This window comes from Podarcis gaigeae, assembly GCF_964106915.1.
Source record: "Podarcis gaigeae genome assembly, chromosome: 13".
NCBI classification, from domain to species: Eukaryota; Metazoa; Chordata; class Lepidosauria; order Squamata; family Lacertidae; genus Podarcis; species Podarcis gaigeae.
Window position 1 is genome coordinate 51,283,416 of NC_139689.1, and position 16,365 is coordinate 51,299,780.

At 40.2% G+C, this 16,365-nt stretch overlaps 2 protein-coding genes across 4 annotated transcripts in view; one reads left to right on the plus strand and one right to left on the minus strand.

Annotated features, from left to right (window-relative positions):
- The window catches only part of COBL (cordon-bleu WH2 repeat protein), a 1,088,462-nt gene that overhangs the window by 251,620 nt on the left and 820,477 nt on the right, over nucleotides 1-16,365 (minus strand). The gene's annotated exons all lie outside the window — the stretch shown is intronic.
- The window catches only part of RPRD1A (regulation of nuclear pre-mRNA domain containing 1A), a 39,033-nt gene that overhangs the window by 9,430 nt on the left and 13,238 nt on the right, over nucleotides 1-16,365 (plus strand). The window contains exons 2-7 of one of the 3 annotated variants that reach the window (XM_083709820.1): nucleotides 2,693-2,822; nucleotides 4,060-4,166; nucleotides 4,265-4,359; nucleotides 5,746-5,872; nucleotides 5,980-6,155; nucleotides 7,386-7,480. In XM_083709820.1, coding sequence (XP_083565946.1) covers nucleotides 2,693-2,822; nucleotides 4,060-4,166; nucleotides 4,265-4,359; nucleotides 5,746-5,872; nucleotides 5,980-6,155; nucleotides 7,386-7,424 — 674 coding nt within the window. In that variant the 3' untranslated portion in view covers nucleotides 7,425-7,480. Of the gene's footprint in view, nucleotides 1-2,692; nucleotides 2,823-4,059; nucleotides 4,167-4,264; nucleotides 4,360-5,745; nucleotides 5,873-5,979; nucleotides 6,156-7,385; nucleotides 7,481-16,365 lie in introns of those variants that run through there. The other 2 variants (XM_083709821.1, XM_083709819.1) reach the window with 2 other exon arrangements.

The window sequence follows — 16,365 nt, forward strand, 5'->3', positions numbered from 1 at the left end:
TTTATTTTTATTGTTTAGGTGAGGGGTTGTATTGATAGGGATCTGGGGAATGAAGTGAAGGAACCATTGAAAGCCTGCTTCACAGTTTGCTTTATATTCTGCAGATAAATACACTCACATTTGCACTAACTGGCATACTATAGTTTTAACAGAGTTGGATGTAGCCAAGACACCATCTAATCATGGTGGAATGTAAAGGCAAAGCATAGGAGACTTGCAAAGGAGTTTGTGTCCCCTCACTTCCCCCTTTCACCTCTGATATTGAGGATGGAAAGAAGTAGTGCAGGGAAACTCACAAAGGGCAAGGGAATTTGACAGGTGAGTTGCCCCTCCCACCTGTCAAAGTTGACCAGTGGGAGTCAAAAATATTCCCCACCATAGTCTAAAGCTTAGACCTAGTGATCAGGGTTAATTATAGTCCAGTCTCTAACCTTTCCCCTTTTGAGTAAATTACTGGAGAATAAGGTAGCTTTTTCAGGTTTTTTCTAAAGAGGATACAGATTATCTGGATTCCAACCTGGTTTCAGGATGGATACATATGTTAGGGAATGATTTGGATGAGTCCAAGCCAGATGTATTTTCTAGAACTCTTGGTAGCTTTCAGTATCATCAGCCATAGTATAAATCTGAGTTTAGGTGGCACAATCATCTATATCATCTATATCAGGCAGGCATGAGGAGCTTGACTAGAGATGGGAAGACCTGGAAAAAAACGGAAAAATTGGGGGGAAACCAGGTCCCTCCCCCGTCTTTTTTCATGGGGGAAGGAGTTTAAAGAAGTGTGGGATGCCTTGCAAAGTGTAAAGCTGACAACTCCCCTTGCATGACAGCCAGCTGCTTTGGGACCCCACACAAGTGATGTTGACAGGCAGGAAAACTCAGCAACCAATCATGTGAAGTCATAATGGCATGTTATTGTGACTGTGAGTTCTGGAAGACATGCTCCCTGCATTGCAGGCATTTTTCCACCTGGCCTGAGAGGGCAGTGGCTGGACTGACTCCAGCTACAAAAGCTGAGGTTTCTGAACAGACTCTTGGGCTGAGGTATTATAGGGTGCAGTGGTTATTGTTTTTATTATTAATTTTTTAAGATCTTTATTTTAGTTCTTAGTATTTACAAGGAAATTGTTCTGTTTGGTTGTGTACTTTCTGATTTTTTTTATTGTTTATGACTACTTTTGTTATGTTTGTAATTACGTATTTTTTCACATTGTAAAGCACTGTGAACATGGAAGGGCAACATACAAATAAAATTATGTAGGTATGTATGGAGCCAAAGGGTTCCTCACCCCTGATCTATAATAAACTGCTGGAGGTCATCTGATGGTTTGGCTGTGCTGTCAACTTCAAGCCATTTACATGTACCTAAACTTCTCTTTCCCATGTAGAAATCTCTAGGAGTTTGTGGAACTTTTGAACAGGCCTATGAAAGTTGTTGGTACTGGGTGAAGGTGAACAAGATGGAACATATTTCAGATAAAATGGAGTCACTCGGGGCTGGAAAGCCAGCCAGACTGAGTGGAGGTGTACAACTGCTCTTGATTGATGTTGCACTATAAGATTACTGTAATATGCTGTATTTGGGGCTGATTTTAATGGTGTTTCCGAAACTTTAATTGCTGCAAAATGTGGTAGCCAGGATTATGTTGGCAGTTGGAATACTGGTTGTTCGTGCATTTTGAAGCTCAGCACAAAGTGCAGAGAAAAATATGGCCTTACACTATTTCTCACACAGAAACTGAGGTTTCTGATACACCTTAAGAGAGTTAATCTGCACATCAGTTCCTAAGGAAGGGACACCCCCGGAGCCTCTGACAATTCGAATCACAAACACACTGTGTTCACTTTTACCCCTACCGTGCACATGGTGTATGTTGGCTGGGACATGGGGCATGTGTAATCGTTCTTGTAGTAGCATTTCGGCTGCGGAACTACCTCCAATGAGAGAGCTGTTTGTCCTCATTGGGTGCTGTAAAAATAAAACACACAGATGATAGATGGATAAATATCTCAAATAAATACAATTGTATTGGTCAGTAATAAGCTTTTAAATATTCCACATGAGTACATTAAGAAAAAAACTAACCTTAGTGCCACATGTAACACTTGTTAAAGGTACTAGGGGTAGGTTAATTTATTTATTTTATCTATGGGTAAGTCAAGGAAGTCAACACAGTGTGTGCCCAAGGCTATCGTGTTGGATTAGGATCCTTATTTGGGTACCTGTTTTTAAATCTTTGCTTACTTATAAAGCTCAGAGGGTAGCTGTGCAGAAGTTCATGTTTTATATGGAATTAGGGTTATAATTATGAATCAATGATGTGAAGTTTCTGGAAATTAATGAATTGAAATATTTTCCTACGCAAATTAGGATAAAACATATTACAAAATTTTCAGTTTGCTTTAGAAAACTTTCTCATACCTTTACAGGGTGATCTAATTTACCATGCTTATTTCCCCTGTATTTAATAAATTAAGCTAAAGCAGTTGAAACTGCCAAGCTCGTCTAATGCTATATTTGCAATTGGTATCCATTCATAGTTAATGAACTTACAAACGTATAAGAAAAATAAAGCACTAAGGGGAAAATCCACCCCACATCACTGATACTAACATTGGGAAATCCTTATTGTCGTTTGCTTCAGTATTGTTATAACATCCCTCTCCCCCGCCCTTCCTTTTCTTTTTTCAGCAAAACCAAACAGGAAGCTTACATTCTTGTATCTGGCCAATGATGTAATTCAGAACAGCAAAAGAAAAGGACCTGAATTTACAAAAGACTTCGCACCAGTCATAGTTGAGGCCTTCAAACATGTTTCCAGGTACAATTGTTCTCTTCCCCAACCCCATGGAAATTATTTTTATTGGAATATTTGGGAATATTTATCACAGCAACTCAATACCGTACACTACCCTTTTATTAGATTTTTTGAGGGGATGAAACTACTGAAAACTGTTTGCTGATTTTTAGCATACCTCAAAAGTCGCATGAATAACAGATGTACTTTGTTGCGATAATAACCTGAAAAAAGTTAATTGACTTTAGATTTGAGTATTACTGTTTATTTAGCTCCAGTTGTCCACTTCTTCAATATGTGTTTTATTCATTCATTATGTTTCTAATCAAGGCAATGAAAGATAGCATTTCTAAAAGTGGATTTTTTTCCATACAAAAAAGCAGTAGTAGAAAAATGGTTTGCAAAGCCTGCTAACAATATCATACATAGTATGTTAACATACATAGTAACATACATAGTCAGTTAATTAGAATATTGAAATGAATTTTGATGACAAGGCTCACAAATTAGTCTCCGTTAGTGTCACCATTGGCTTATAGGAATGAGATGTCATGGTGAATCTTTTGTGTTGAGCAGTAGTTGTAACAAACTTGAATGTAACTCTGCATAAATGGAGCATGTATGAATTGAATATTAAAAAATCTTTGTTGTATTGACAGGTTATAGGTTTATAATTCATGTAGGAAATAGGAATGCTTTAGCTGTTACTACTTCTTTGGCAATCACTCATAGCTGAGTAAGATTGTCTTACAACTATTTCCAAATAAATCAAAAGAATACATTAATATGGGGATTTCAATTTAAACTTCGTTTACACAGATCTAGTATCATGGCCACAAATATTTAGATTGGTAACAACTAATCAAGGAACTGTTCAGTTCTGTGTATCAGGAAGGTATGATGCTTTCAATTTCTTGTGAAGTGTTACTTAGTAGAAAAGTTTTTTGGAGATACTTTTTCTCTCTCTCTCTACCTTTATGAGAATACCCCCCCCCCCCCGAAAGCCACAGAGTGGTTGGTCTTATCATGCTCTTTACAGGTTTTAGTGAGCTAGTTGAAGCAGGATTGTTGTATCTTAGTAAATTGGGAGATGAATTCTGTTTACCTAGCTGAACATTCAGCTGTTTAACTACCCCAACATTCTATTGGGATGTGGTGACTTGAAATTTCATACATGGTTTGGTTTGAATTCCAGTATCTGTTAACTCTGCCTTACCTTGCCATGTATTAGTGCTGTATTTGTTTTTCCCCCCTACCACAGCGAGACTGATGAGAGTTGTAAGAAGCACCTGGGTCGCGTTCTGTCGATTTGGGAAGAAAGATCTGTTTATGAAAACGATGTATTGGAACAGCTTAGGCAGGCTTTGTGTAAGTAAATTTCAGCTCATACAACTTTACTTTTTCTGGTTCACATATCTTTCCAGCAGATTTTTTATGTCTCTAATTTTATTCTCTCTAATTTCTAGATGGCGATAAAAACCCAAGAAAACGCCCGTATGAACAGATAAATGTGGAAGACAATAATTGCTCGACGCAAAGTTCTCCATGTGACCCTCCACAGGTAGAAATAATCTGTGAAAGTGAAAACGTAGCTGGAGTGTTGCTTCCAAGTGTTGGATTTACTATCTCCAAACATTTGATTTGGTTTTTGTAAAGCAGGTGTGTGGAATCTCCAGCCCCTGAGCCTAATTATGTCTGGTACAGTTCCCATTTTGACCTGTGTAGCAAAAAAACAACAACCAGTGCTACGAGAAGGACTTTGAATCCAAGTTGCCTCCCCTCCAGAGGGAGAAATGCTCAACTTAAAGGGGGCTCCCTGTGACCTCTGATTGGCAGTTACAGTATCCTTCTTTCCATGTTGACAGGTGTCAGCCAACAGACATTATGATAGCAGGTGATTGACAGGCTGATCCTACCCATTTGGGTGGTAGATTTAGAAATGTGTCCTGAAAGGGACTGCATGTGGGCACATTTTCCTGCTATGGTGACAGTCTGGGTAGAAGTGGCTAGTAATAATCTTTGCTCCTTCAGTATGAAGCTTTCCTCCAATATCATTGCTGGTATTGAATAACTGCCTTGTATAGAGCTTTGCTGCATAGATGGATATTGTTGCAATATAGCCCATATAATATGTGCATTGTACAGAAATGAGTATGGATATGAGGGGCAGGGAGAACGTTTCGTCACACTACCTTGTTATAAATTTATAGGGCAAAATGTTTTTAACCTTTCAGCAAAAAGCATGATAAATAATGTATGAAGTCTTTGCGGTAGTTTAGATAGTATCCATCTTGTGAATAATACAGTTTCTTAAAACATTTGAAAATATGAATAGTAGTAAGTTGCTTGGGGCTGAAATTCTTAGGAGAAGAAGATTTACTTTCAAATCAATATTTGCTAATCCTGGGTATTGTCAAAATAGGTTCTTCATTGTGATTGCCATGGACAAGTAGATCTAGGGAAAATGGAGAAGCAGGAGTCCACACAGTTGTAGGGAAACGTTTAGTCTATTTTGTTTTTAAATGTTATGTTCTCACAGAGGTCATCATCGTTCCCTTTGTTTCCGATGCTCAGGCTGTAAGTGCTGTTGCAACTTGGGGGAACCCTGAGATTTGCAGTAGTGCACAAAAATGTTTCAAGGAAATCGCCTAAGTGGGGGGTGGGCACCAAAACCAACCTAATAAGGACTAAACATATTCAGTAACCACAGAATGCTGTCTATCTGGGAAAGAAAACCTGCTTTTTGGTATAAGAATGACATGGAGCATCCAGGAAAAAGCAGTGGCTGGTTTGATGGAACCCTCAATAGGAGCACTCCACACTGCAATATTTTGATGCAGGTCCCACTGTCTAAAGAAAAATCAGTGTTTTAGGTTCTTGTCTCCAGTACTGTTGCATTATATGTTGATACTTGATTGTGTTTTAAAGTATACTTTCTCCCTCATAGACTGCAGATCTCATAAGAGCATTGCAAGAGTTAGAAAATGCAGCCTCTGGGGATGCAGCAGTTCATCAGAGAATAGCCTCATTACCTGTAGAAGTTCAAGACGTGTCCCTGCTTGACAGAATAACAGGTAAGGGAAGTAGTACCATTGGCAGACATGTAGCTCATGGCAGAATGTTAGGGCTTGCCAAGATGATTTATAATGTGTTGAATTATGAATATTGTTTTTCTTTCTAGACAAAGAATCAGGAGAGCAGCTTTCCAAGATGGTAGATGACGCATGTATGTTGCTGGCGGATTACAATGGCAGGTTGGCAGCTGAAATAGATGATAGGAAACAGCTAACTCGGATGTTGTCAGACTTTCTGCGATGCCAAAAAGAAGTCCTCTCAGAGAAAGAGCAAACATTGGAAGTGCGTGACTTTGTTGTGGTAGTTCTATTCTCTAGCTTTTCTTAATTAAAATGCTTGACCATGTTTAAACTTCCCTTAAAGTTTAGATCTAGGTATTAGATCTGTTATCTCTATCTTTTTCTTTCCAGCAGGTGACTAGGAGGGCTTCTGTCACTTGAAATTTTATTCACCATTTAATGATTAAGTATTTGCCGATAATCTTATTGTATATACCAGTCCGGGGGGTGGAGGGAATAGGTGTTAAGATTTGACATTTAACATTTTATAAATTTCAAATGACTCCTTGGACATGTTTGATATTGGTAGATATATTTTAGGTATATATATTTAGTGCATAATTTCCCAGTGATTTATTTCCCAGAATACATTACAGTGCAGTCCTAACCCATGTGTATTCAAAGGCAAGTCCTATTTATTTCCATGGAGGTACAGTCCCAGGTTAGGATTGCAGCCTTAGTTGCACTTGCTTCCCACCAAAAACAATGTGACTTTGTTAGGACTAACTTTTCCCATTGATTTCAGTAGGACCGAAGTTGAATTCACTTAGCCTAGATCCAACCCATAGTCTCCACTAGCAAATCTGCACAAGAAAGCTTTTGGTGAATTAAGCTAGATGCATATTTGTGAATCTTAATAGGATACACATATGACTTTAAAAAATGAGTTTTATATGCTGGTGAAACAGGTTAATGAAATGAGGATTATTTATTTTAATTTTCTTTTCTCAGATTATTCAGAAGTTTATTATTATTATTATTATTATTATTATTATTATTATTATTATTAAAATATATTCTACTGAATGTTCCAACAGCCCTAGATGACAGCTCTGTGTTCCTAATATGGTGGTGCTTGTTTTTTGAGGGGTGGTAGTGGAATAGCATTAGGATATTACCTAAATTAAGGTAGTTTGTAATGTTGAGTTATGTGCATACTTGGTTTTTTCCCCCTTCAGTTAGGGAAGTAACAATGTTAGTTTTAGCAGAGAGCTATTTATAAGAGTTGCATCTATACTGACAATTTCTGTTTTGGTTTAATAGCTTAAAATTAGATCCACAGTACATAATGACCCCTTCCTAAAATTAATTGTGCCTTAAACATAACAGCAATAACTTGTTACAAAGTAGAACAAACCCAAACATTGTTCATTAAGGTTCCTCTAACCTTCATGTGGGTAAGTATTGTCTTACAGATATATTTTTTAATCCAGCTTCTTTAACAACTATCTAGCTTTTGTTTCAGGTGAGGAGCATGGACCATATCTTCTAATGATGGCATCTTCCATAAGTAATGCATCCTGCTAAAAATAAAATTCAGAATCAAAATCCTGCTTTGTCTCATGTTTTTGAAGATTGACAAAACATACCTGCAGATACCTTTTGATCATACTAGGCATATGTTGCAGACACCATCTAAACAAGATGGAATACCTAAAGCAAGTCACACAGCTGCCAATTTAATATTTACTGTTCATTTTTGCTAGAAATTTGAAGGCTCAATTTTATTGAATTTAAATTACTAATTCCTCAAGCATTCCTGATAGATTGCATACGTTTAGAATTAAAATATGCATATTGAGCCCAAGAGCCTTTAGTAAGAATGTTTGAGTTCACTTATTACTAGCAACAGAAGAAATTTTATGTGATCTGTTGAGGTGATGTTTACCCCGTGCTGAACTTAACCTCTGTTGACAACCACTATATCACATTAGCAGTAACTGATCCCTTATAGTCATAAGAGCTATATTTTTATCTAATTCAGTATTCTTTTAATAACAGCAGCTGCTTGCATTTTGAGTAGCTCACAAACGGCATGAAGGCAATGCTCCCTCCTTGTTGGTTTCTCCCCAGATATTTAGAGGTGTGTTGCACTGGAACAGGGTGGTTTCATTTAGCTTCCATTTTAAAGAGTCATTGGCCTATCTTCATGAATTTAATCCTTTCTAAAGCTGTCACCACATCTTTTGATAGTGAATTTAACACATGATGTCCCACTATGCTGAAGTTAGCAGGTCTGAGCCTAATCAGTGTTCGGATGTGCACTGCCTTGAGTTATATAATGGAATAAAGGTGGGGAGAGGAGAAAAAAAGGCAGAAGGATCTTTTCCTGGCCAGAAATTCACCACATGTCATGCAATCAATAGCTGCCATTATCTTAATATATGGCCATACGAATTTGCCCTTGTTGCATGTACCGTGTTGGCCCAAATATGTCGCACCTGAATATAAGCTGCATCTTTAAAATTCGGGGGGGGGGGGAGGAGAGACAATACCCAAAAATAAGCCGCACCCTTAAAATTCCGCAGTCACTCCGTTTTACTGTATGTCTCAGCAACGATACCGTAAAAGCCCATTTTTGTAAGGTCGCAAATTTAATCTGCACTTTAACTTTTCACGGTCAGAATTTGGGGGGGAAAGTGAGGGTTATATTCAGGGCAATACGGTAACAAACTGCCACTTGGTTTTTTTCAACCTTGGCTCTATCGTGGTACATATACCAGGAGTGGTAAGATTGATCTAACTGATTTGCATAGCTGCAATTTGTCGCCAAAATCTAACAATGTTAAGTGTGCATGCATCCATTGAAATAAGTCAGCCTAATCATTTGTGCTCCCATGTGAATAGCAAGCTGAAACAATTCTTTCACAACTTAAACCTGTGAAAAAGGATTGTAGTGCCTGTCAGTCAAGCGTGAAGAGAGGGTTTGCATAATACAGGGTAAAGAAGAAATTCCATCTCTGTGTAGGGCCCTTTGTGGAGTGACTTTAGTGGAGGTTGGGCCACCCATGTCAGAGTGATGGCCAAATTTTGCAGCTAACACAGCAGTTGTGATGGAATTTAACTTCATTGTGATTAAAAAATAGAAGTAAAATTTCAAATCTAGTTGCTCTCTCAGTGTGAGCAGAATAACTTAGGAGGTTTTGACTGTAAGCTATTGTCTGCAAGTGTGGCATGACATAGGAAAATATAAATTAATGTGAATGGCTATTAGCTATTAACATTGGTACATTTAGGGGCAACATTGGGTGGAAATGAAAGATGCCCGGTGAACTCAGTGGTAGGCCATGGGAGAAGCCCATCTGTACCCGGATATCTCCACGTTGGAGGCAGTTTTCAAGGGCCAAGTGGGAACTCTGAAAAATGGCTGTTAGTAGGCACATGCACATAATTAAGTAAATAAGTTAGTAAATTATACCACGCCCTCCCCGGCCAAGACCGGGCTCAGGGCGGCTAAATATCAAATACATTAAAACAAACGATTAAAATACAGCTTAAAAATTAGAATCAGGATAAAATTAAATGCCCATGAATTACAACCATAGGGGTCAGCTATCCATGTTGGTCCCACATAAGCCGATAAAGAGACAAAGAGGTAACTTACAGGGTCCCATAGAGGGGGGTCAAATGGCCCGGACCGAAGGCCAGGCAGAACAGCTCCATCTTGCAGGCCCTGTGGAAGGTTGTCAAATCCCGCAGGGCCCTGGTCTCCTGTGATAGAGCCATAAATATACATTAATCAGGTGGTGGGAAGAATAATCTTGTCTGATAAATCAAACTTCTGTGCAGGATAGATTATGTAACTTCTTAAACAATTAGTTTTGCATGCTTCCTTCCCCACTTTCCTCCACTTGGATTCTTGTGGCTCATGTCTTGTCATAGATTATAGGAAGTGGAGTGGAGAAATGAAAAAATTGCAGTGAGTAGCATGCTAGGGACAGAGGATGTAGAATTCCTTACAACCCTTCCCAGGATTTCTGTATCATGTGCATGTTCATGATGCATGGTACAAATCTGTTTCTTTTGGCAACACATCTGATTTTTGCCACCTCCAAGAAAGGCAACCTATTTTTATTCATCTTGTCATTGATTATCATCTAGACAGACTTCCAACTGCCCTTCCCCGAGCCCCCATCTTTCTGTAATATCTTCAGATTCCTTTTTTCACTGGGTGGTATGCCATGCTTCTGCATGTAGTGATGACTCCTCCCAAATGAAGATACTGCACTATGTAGGGTAGTTTCAGGTAGGTAGCTGTGTTGGTCTGACGTAGTAAAAATTAAAAAATTGTCCAGTAGCACCTTAGAGACCAACTTAGTTTGTTCTGGCTATAAGCTTTCATCAGAACAAACTTAGTTGATCCTTAAGGTGCTACTGGACAATTTTTTAATCTTTTTATGTAGGGTAGTTTTTGGCTTCCAGGGGTTGTATGTTGTCATATCAAAGCTGCAGCCTAAAAAGTTTGAATTCAGGTTGGGTAAAGGCTGACAACTGGTTCAGTATGCTTCTGGATTCAGGTCAGTTCCAGTCCATATAGGGAAGTGTACAGTTCATACTTACTGCAAGTTAGTGTGAACCACTACAAGGTTGGAACAAGTTGCCTTTTCCCCAGACCCACCCTATTCTGATCATAAATTTTTAAAACTGATTTTTATCATTGCTTTTACACAGTTGTAACCTGCCCTTGGTATTCATGGTGAGAGGCAAATAAGATTAATAACAACTTACATAATTTTTTCAGGTATCTGAAGAAGTGTGCATGCACACGAAAGCTCATACCAAGAACTAACTTAGTTGGTCTTTAAGGTGCTACTGGAGGGATTTTTTTTTGTTTTTACATAATTTTGTAACTCATAAGCTCCATGAAGCATGTATGAAATAAAAATAGCATTCAGTATTAACAGTTGTACTAAATTCCAGTAAATTATACCCTTAACCCTTGAAATGGCAGGCCTTCTGCCTTTTACTTCTCAGACTCTTATAAGGAACTAATGTAGAAACCAAATCAATCCCAAAGTACAGTCGTACCTTGGAAGTTGAACGGAATCCATTCCGGAAGTCCGTTCAACTTCCAAAACGTTCTGAAACCAAAGCACGGGTTCTGATTGGCTGCAGGTAGGAAACCCCGTTGGACGTTCCAGTTCCAAAGAACATTCGCAAACCAGAACACATACGAGTTTGCGGCATTCAGGAGCCAAAATGTCCGAATACTACGGTGTTCGGTATCCAAGGTACGACTGTATAGAATTTTAGAGTTGGAAAGGACCCCCAGGGTCATCTGGTCCAAATGTAAAACAAATAAAAAATTAAAATGTACATATGCGTAGGAATAAAGGCACTTTTTCAGGTTGAAGCTAGTGAGTATACTACCGCACACGAACCCTTTAGTCTGGTAACAAATTAATCTTTATGGTTCATAGAATTGTAGAGTTGCATGGAAAACAAATTTCATCTGTTCCAACCCCCTGCAGGATTCTTTTGTCCAACGTGAGGACGGGAACCTATGCCCTTTTGACATCCTATGCCCTTTTAGAATGTGGGATGGGAGGGGAGTTATTGGGTTGCACTGATTACAGTGGTACCTCGGTTTTCGAACATCTCTGTTGACGAACATTTCGGTTTTCTTATGCTGTAAACCTGGAATTAAGTGCTTCAGTTTTCGAACATGCCTCGGAAGTTGAACACGCCATGCAACTTCCACTGAGTGCAAGATCCTGAGACCTAGCTGTCGGCTATTGAGGTTTCGGTTTTTGAATGTTTGGAACAGTCTTCCAGAATGGAGTACTTTCGAAAACCAAGGGACCACTGTATATATTTTGTGGTTTTATATTTTGATTTTGTTCTGTGAACCGCCCTGAGACCTCTGGGTATAGGGCGATATATAAATTCAAATAATAATAACCCACAACTCTGAGATTAAGAGTCTCCTGCTCTGTTGACTGAGCTATCAGGGAGATCTAGCCAAATAATGATTCAGGCTTTCTTCTGGCACAGGTTTTTGGTTCATTTTAGCTCCCCACATATACTTTGCCACATATACTTTCCCTGTGAAGGGAATAAGCTCATCTTTTTATAGTATAGGGCAAGTAAAGTTGCATTTGTATGTATACTGTGTTTTAGGTAGATTATGCCTTGCCACTGATTATTGCGCAGTTGTAGCCTTAGCCTCTATTCTCTTCCCCTTCTGAGTCACTTAGCTATGGAAGGCTTTCAGTTGTATCCAGTACAGTGCTAAGGAACCATCCTGCCAGCACAAGGATTTCTTTTTGTGCAGCCAGACTTCTCCCACTTGCCTTCCCCACCCCCTCCCTAAATCTGTTTTAGGGGTTCGCCCAGTCCTCCAGAGCAGATTTGTGAAGAGCGTGGCAGGAGGGAGGAAGTTCTGCTCAAGCGGAAGCCCTTGTGCTGATGGGACACTGGATTTCAAGCCTTGGAGGTCATGGGAAGTGGAGGCCGAGAAGAATACCTAGACTTTCCACAAGTACACCAGTGGCTGCTTACCCAGTCATGGGGTGGGCTGTAGTTGTAGCCTGTTGTAGCTATCCCTCTCGCCCCCTTGTGGGCAAAAGGCCTTGTGGGTTGCCCTATAGCCTACCACCCACAAATTTGAACTGCCCTCTTGGGCAAGTTGGGGGGTGGACCAGAGTGGGGAAGTCTTCAGTCTGCTGCTACAACACGGCCTCCTTTGAGGGCAGCAGGTGCTCAAAGTGACTGCAGTCAGTTTGCCATGCTCCACCAGGGGCACTCTGGAATGGGGCTGATGACCCTTAAGCCAAAACGCTGAGTGCTGTCTGTGGAGTATGATATGGTGGCAGTTTTATAGCATCATAGAATTATAGAGTTGGAACAGACCCCAAGGGTAATCTAGTGCAGCCCCCTGCAATGCAGAAATCTCAATACATAGTCCCCCATCCAGTTTGAAATCATTATGGACCCTGCTTAGTTTTGCAAACGTGATAATAGTTTTATTGTGCTACTAGGAGGTTTATCCTGCTTGTTTTTTCTCTAGAGCCCCAAATGATAAGACATGGCATAAACCTGAGCGCATAATAAGCCCCCTGCTGGATTAGTCCAAAGGTCCATGTAGTGTAGCAGTCTGTGCTCACAGTGGATTACAATATTCCTATTGGAATCCCATAAGCGGGATATGAGTGCCCTAGCCCTCTGTGATCTCCAGCCATTTTGCCTCTGATACTGGACATTTTACATAACCATCATGAGTAGTAGCTACTGATATGCAAAGTCATGTAGAATAAGACTAATTCTCTTCTAAAGCTGACCCAAGTTGGTGATTATCTTGTGAATCCCAGCATGGAGGCAGTTGCATACATGCCATGGTCTCATGTGCAGCATTGGAGGGCTACGGACCCTAAAGCAGAGAGGGAAGCATGTGTGCCATGGATGTGGAACTGCCATAGCATTGCATTTGTTTGTTACCCATATGCTCATCCAGAAGTTGTCATTACTTCTTGGTTTCTATAATAGAATGACAAGTTGCATGCTTGGGTTGCTCTGGTCCATGGGATCACAAAGAGTCGAACATGACTAAACGACTAAACAACATAAGCACCTCAGGGTATAATACTAGATACAGCTCACTAGTAAATTCCTAGCTGGCACCTGTGTACAAGGGATTAATGCACGGATACCCAAATTTCTGGCTCTAAGATAGACATACAGTATATGTAAGTTCTTTCTAAATATAGCAAAGAATTATTATTATTATTTTAAATGACCAGAGGATCAAAGCTGATAGGATGTTGCTAGAATAAATTTCTTCTCAAAAGACCAAATAGCCCATTGCATATTATTTATCTTTTAAGTGTTTTTAGTACTATATACAATCTTGAGCATTTTATAGAATGTTTACCAATAAAGTAAATAAGCATAAAAGAGCATCCCCTGAATAATAGTACTGGCATTTATCTCCATGATGACAACACATTTCTTATATTTAGGTGTTGACCGAAATCCTATTTTTGACTAATGCCATTTCCCCCGGCATTTTCCACTCTGGCCCTTAAAATGTATAAGAAAGCAGTGGCCCTTCAGATGCTGTTGAACTCTGTCATCATTCCCTGACCAAGCTGACTGGGGCTGCTGGGAATGCAACAACATCTGGAGTGACACACGTTGACCACTCCTGCTTTAAAAATACTCTGAATTTTGTCACAAAGCAAATACATTACATGCTGAGTGTTCGAGATTTATGATTGGCGGGTGGTTTGCAGCCTCCTTACAGGTGGCCTGAGAGACCCCCACAAGGATAGACTGTTGAAGGCTCTTTCTAGAGTAAATAAAATTTAAAATCCACCTCTGGACTCTGGTGTAACTATTAAAATGTGTCAGGGTGAAGAGAAAAAGGAAGCATTGTCAGGTAAGGGATAGGAGTTCCTGGATTTCCATTTCTATCAGTCAATTCAATACTATAATGAAATTGCAAATTGTAGCTGTTCTTGGTAGGCAGCTTTTGGTTTTGATCAAGACTGTTCTGCTTTCTTCCCTGAAGGCTGTTGCATCCTGAGCCTTTTCTCCATGTGGTTTCTTAGCAACAACAGTTTTGTATCCTAGCACAAGCTCCCCCTCATGCCATGCTTTCTTCAGCTATTGGCCTTCCCTTTACTAGGCCACCCCACCTGTACTTATGGAATCATGACCTCTTCCCAACAACAGGATCAAAAAATGTACCCTGCACATGGCAACCACGCAGATCCATTCCCTGCCAGCAGTCCTTGAAGCCACATGTGGTGGGTTGGTAGAGCCTAGCAAGAGCTGCATTGTTGTTGAGCACCTTGCTGATCTCAGTGGTTGCCAGAATTGCATTTATGCCCACCACTTCTAGATTTGTAGGAATGATTAAATTATTCTACCCTGTCTATTCAAGCCTAGCTGAGTCAAAGAGCCAGCAGTCTTTCAAACTGCCTCATGTAGTCAGTGGAGGTCTACCGAGAGCAATCCAGAATAGTAAAATTCATTGCAGCAAAATGTAAGAAGTGTTGGTTTGAACACCAAAATATGGCTTCAGAAGCCGGATTCTTTTAATGCAGTGTCTTTCAATACTTTTATCCTGTTCCAGTTTGTCTGTCGTTGCCTCAGGGCTGCTTGAAGATTTTAGAAGTGTGTGTGAAGGGGTGATCTTTATTAGTTGTCATTAAAATACTAGGTGAGAGCCAATATAATTTAGCTCTTTGAGTTAATTTCTAAAGCTTTCAAAATATTTTAGATTGGTCTGTAAAAGAATGCTTTCCTGATGCTGGACTTCGCAACTCTCATTAGTCCCAGCTAGCATAACCAATGGCCAAAGATGGTGGCAATTGGACCACAGCAACATCTGCACTGCCACAGCCCCACTCTAAAAGTCTTTAAAATATGTACTGTACGGCCTGCTCTTCACTACCAAAAAGGCATCCCACAGTGGGTTTCAACCATAAAGCATTAAAAACAAGCATAGTAAAAGCAAATTAATAACATCAGTGAAATTTCATCACATCCAACTGAGTGGACAGCAAATCGCCCAGAGGCCTGAGTAAATAAATAGGTCTTTAGCTGGCACAGAAAACTAAAAACTTAGCACCGGCCTTCTAGGAAGGGGGTTGCACAATTGGGGTGCTTGCCTCTTCCATGTCACTGCATACTGAATTTCAGGCACCACCAGAGGGATATCCTCTACAGATCTTTAAAGCAGAAGCAGGACTATATGGGGTTGCAGGTTCTCTGCCAGGTTTCTATGTCCTATGTTTAGCGGTTTTAATGTCAATACAAGCACCTTGAAGCTGATTCAGTAGCAGCAGGAGCCAGTGCAATTTCTAGCAGGCTGCCATGTTCTGCACCATGTAGAGTGCATTGCAATCGTCCAGACCTAGGGTTGTTAGTGCATGGGACAAACTATCCCCATGCAGGAGCAATAACGGTTGCTGTGCTAACTGAAACTAGTGTAAGGTTCTTCTGACCAAGAAAGCTACTTGTGCCTCCCATAAAATGCTGAATCCAGGAGGACCCCCAAGCTACGTTCCTGTTCTATGAGAGGGAGTTCTGGAGAGCCCAGTTCTGAACAGGCAATATTCCCAATTTCCAAACCTGGGAATGCTCGCTCACAGTACTTCTCAGGATTCAGCCAGAGCTTATAGGCTTTCATCCAACTCACCACTGTGTCAATCCACTGACCAGAACCCAGACAGTGTCTCCTGACTAATGAAACTGAAAGAGCTGTATTAACATGTTCCCCCCTCCAGCTCCTTGCCAGAGGAGCTGAATCAGAGTGGAGAGGCATAATTTTTGTGCCCCCTCCTGGGCCTTCGCCCTTAGCAGGGAGTCAGCCTGTTCAACCCCTAGGTATGCCCCTGCATCAGCATCTTGGTGACATATCACTCCAGATCTAATGAGCACTACTAGTAGCTTCAAATAGATATTAAACAGCACTGTGGACAGAATGG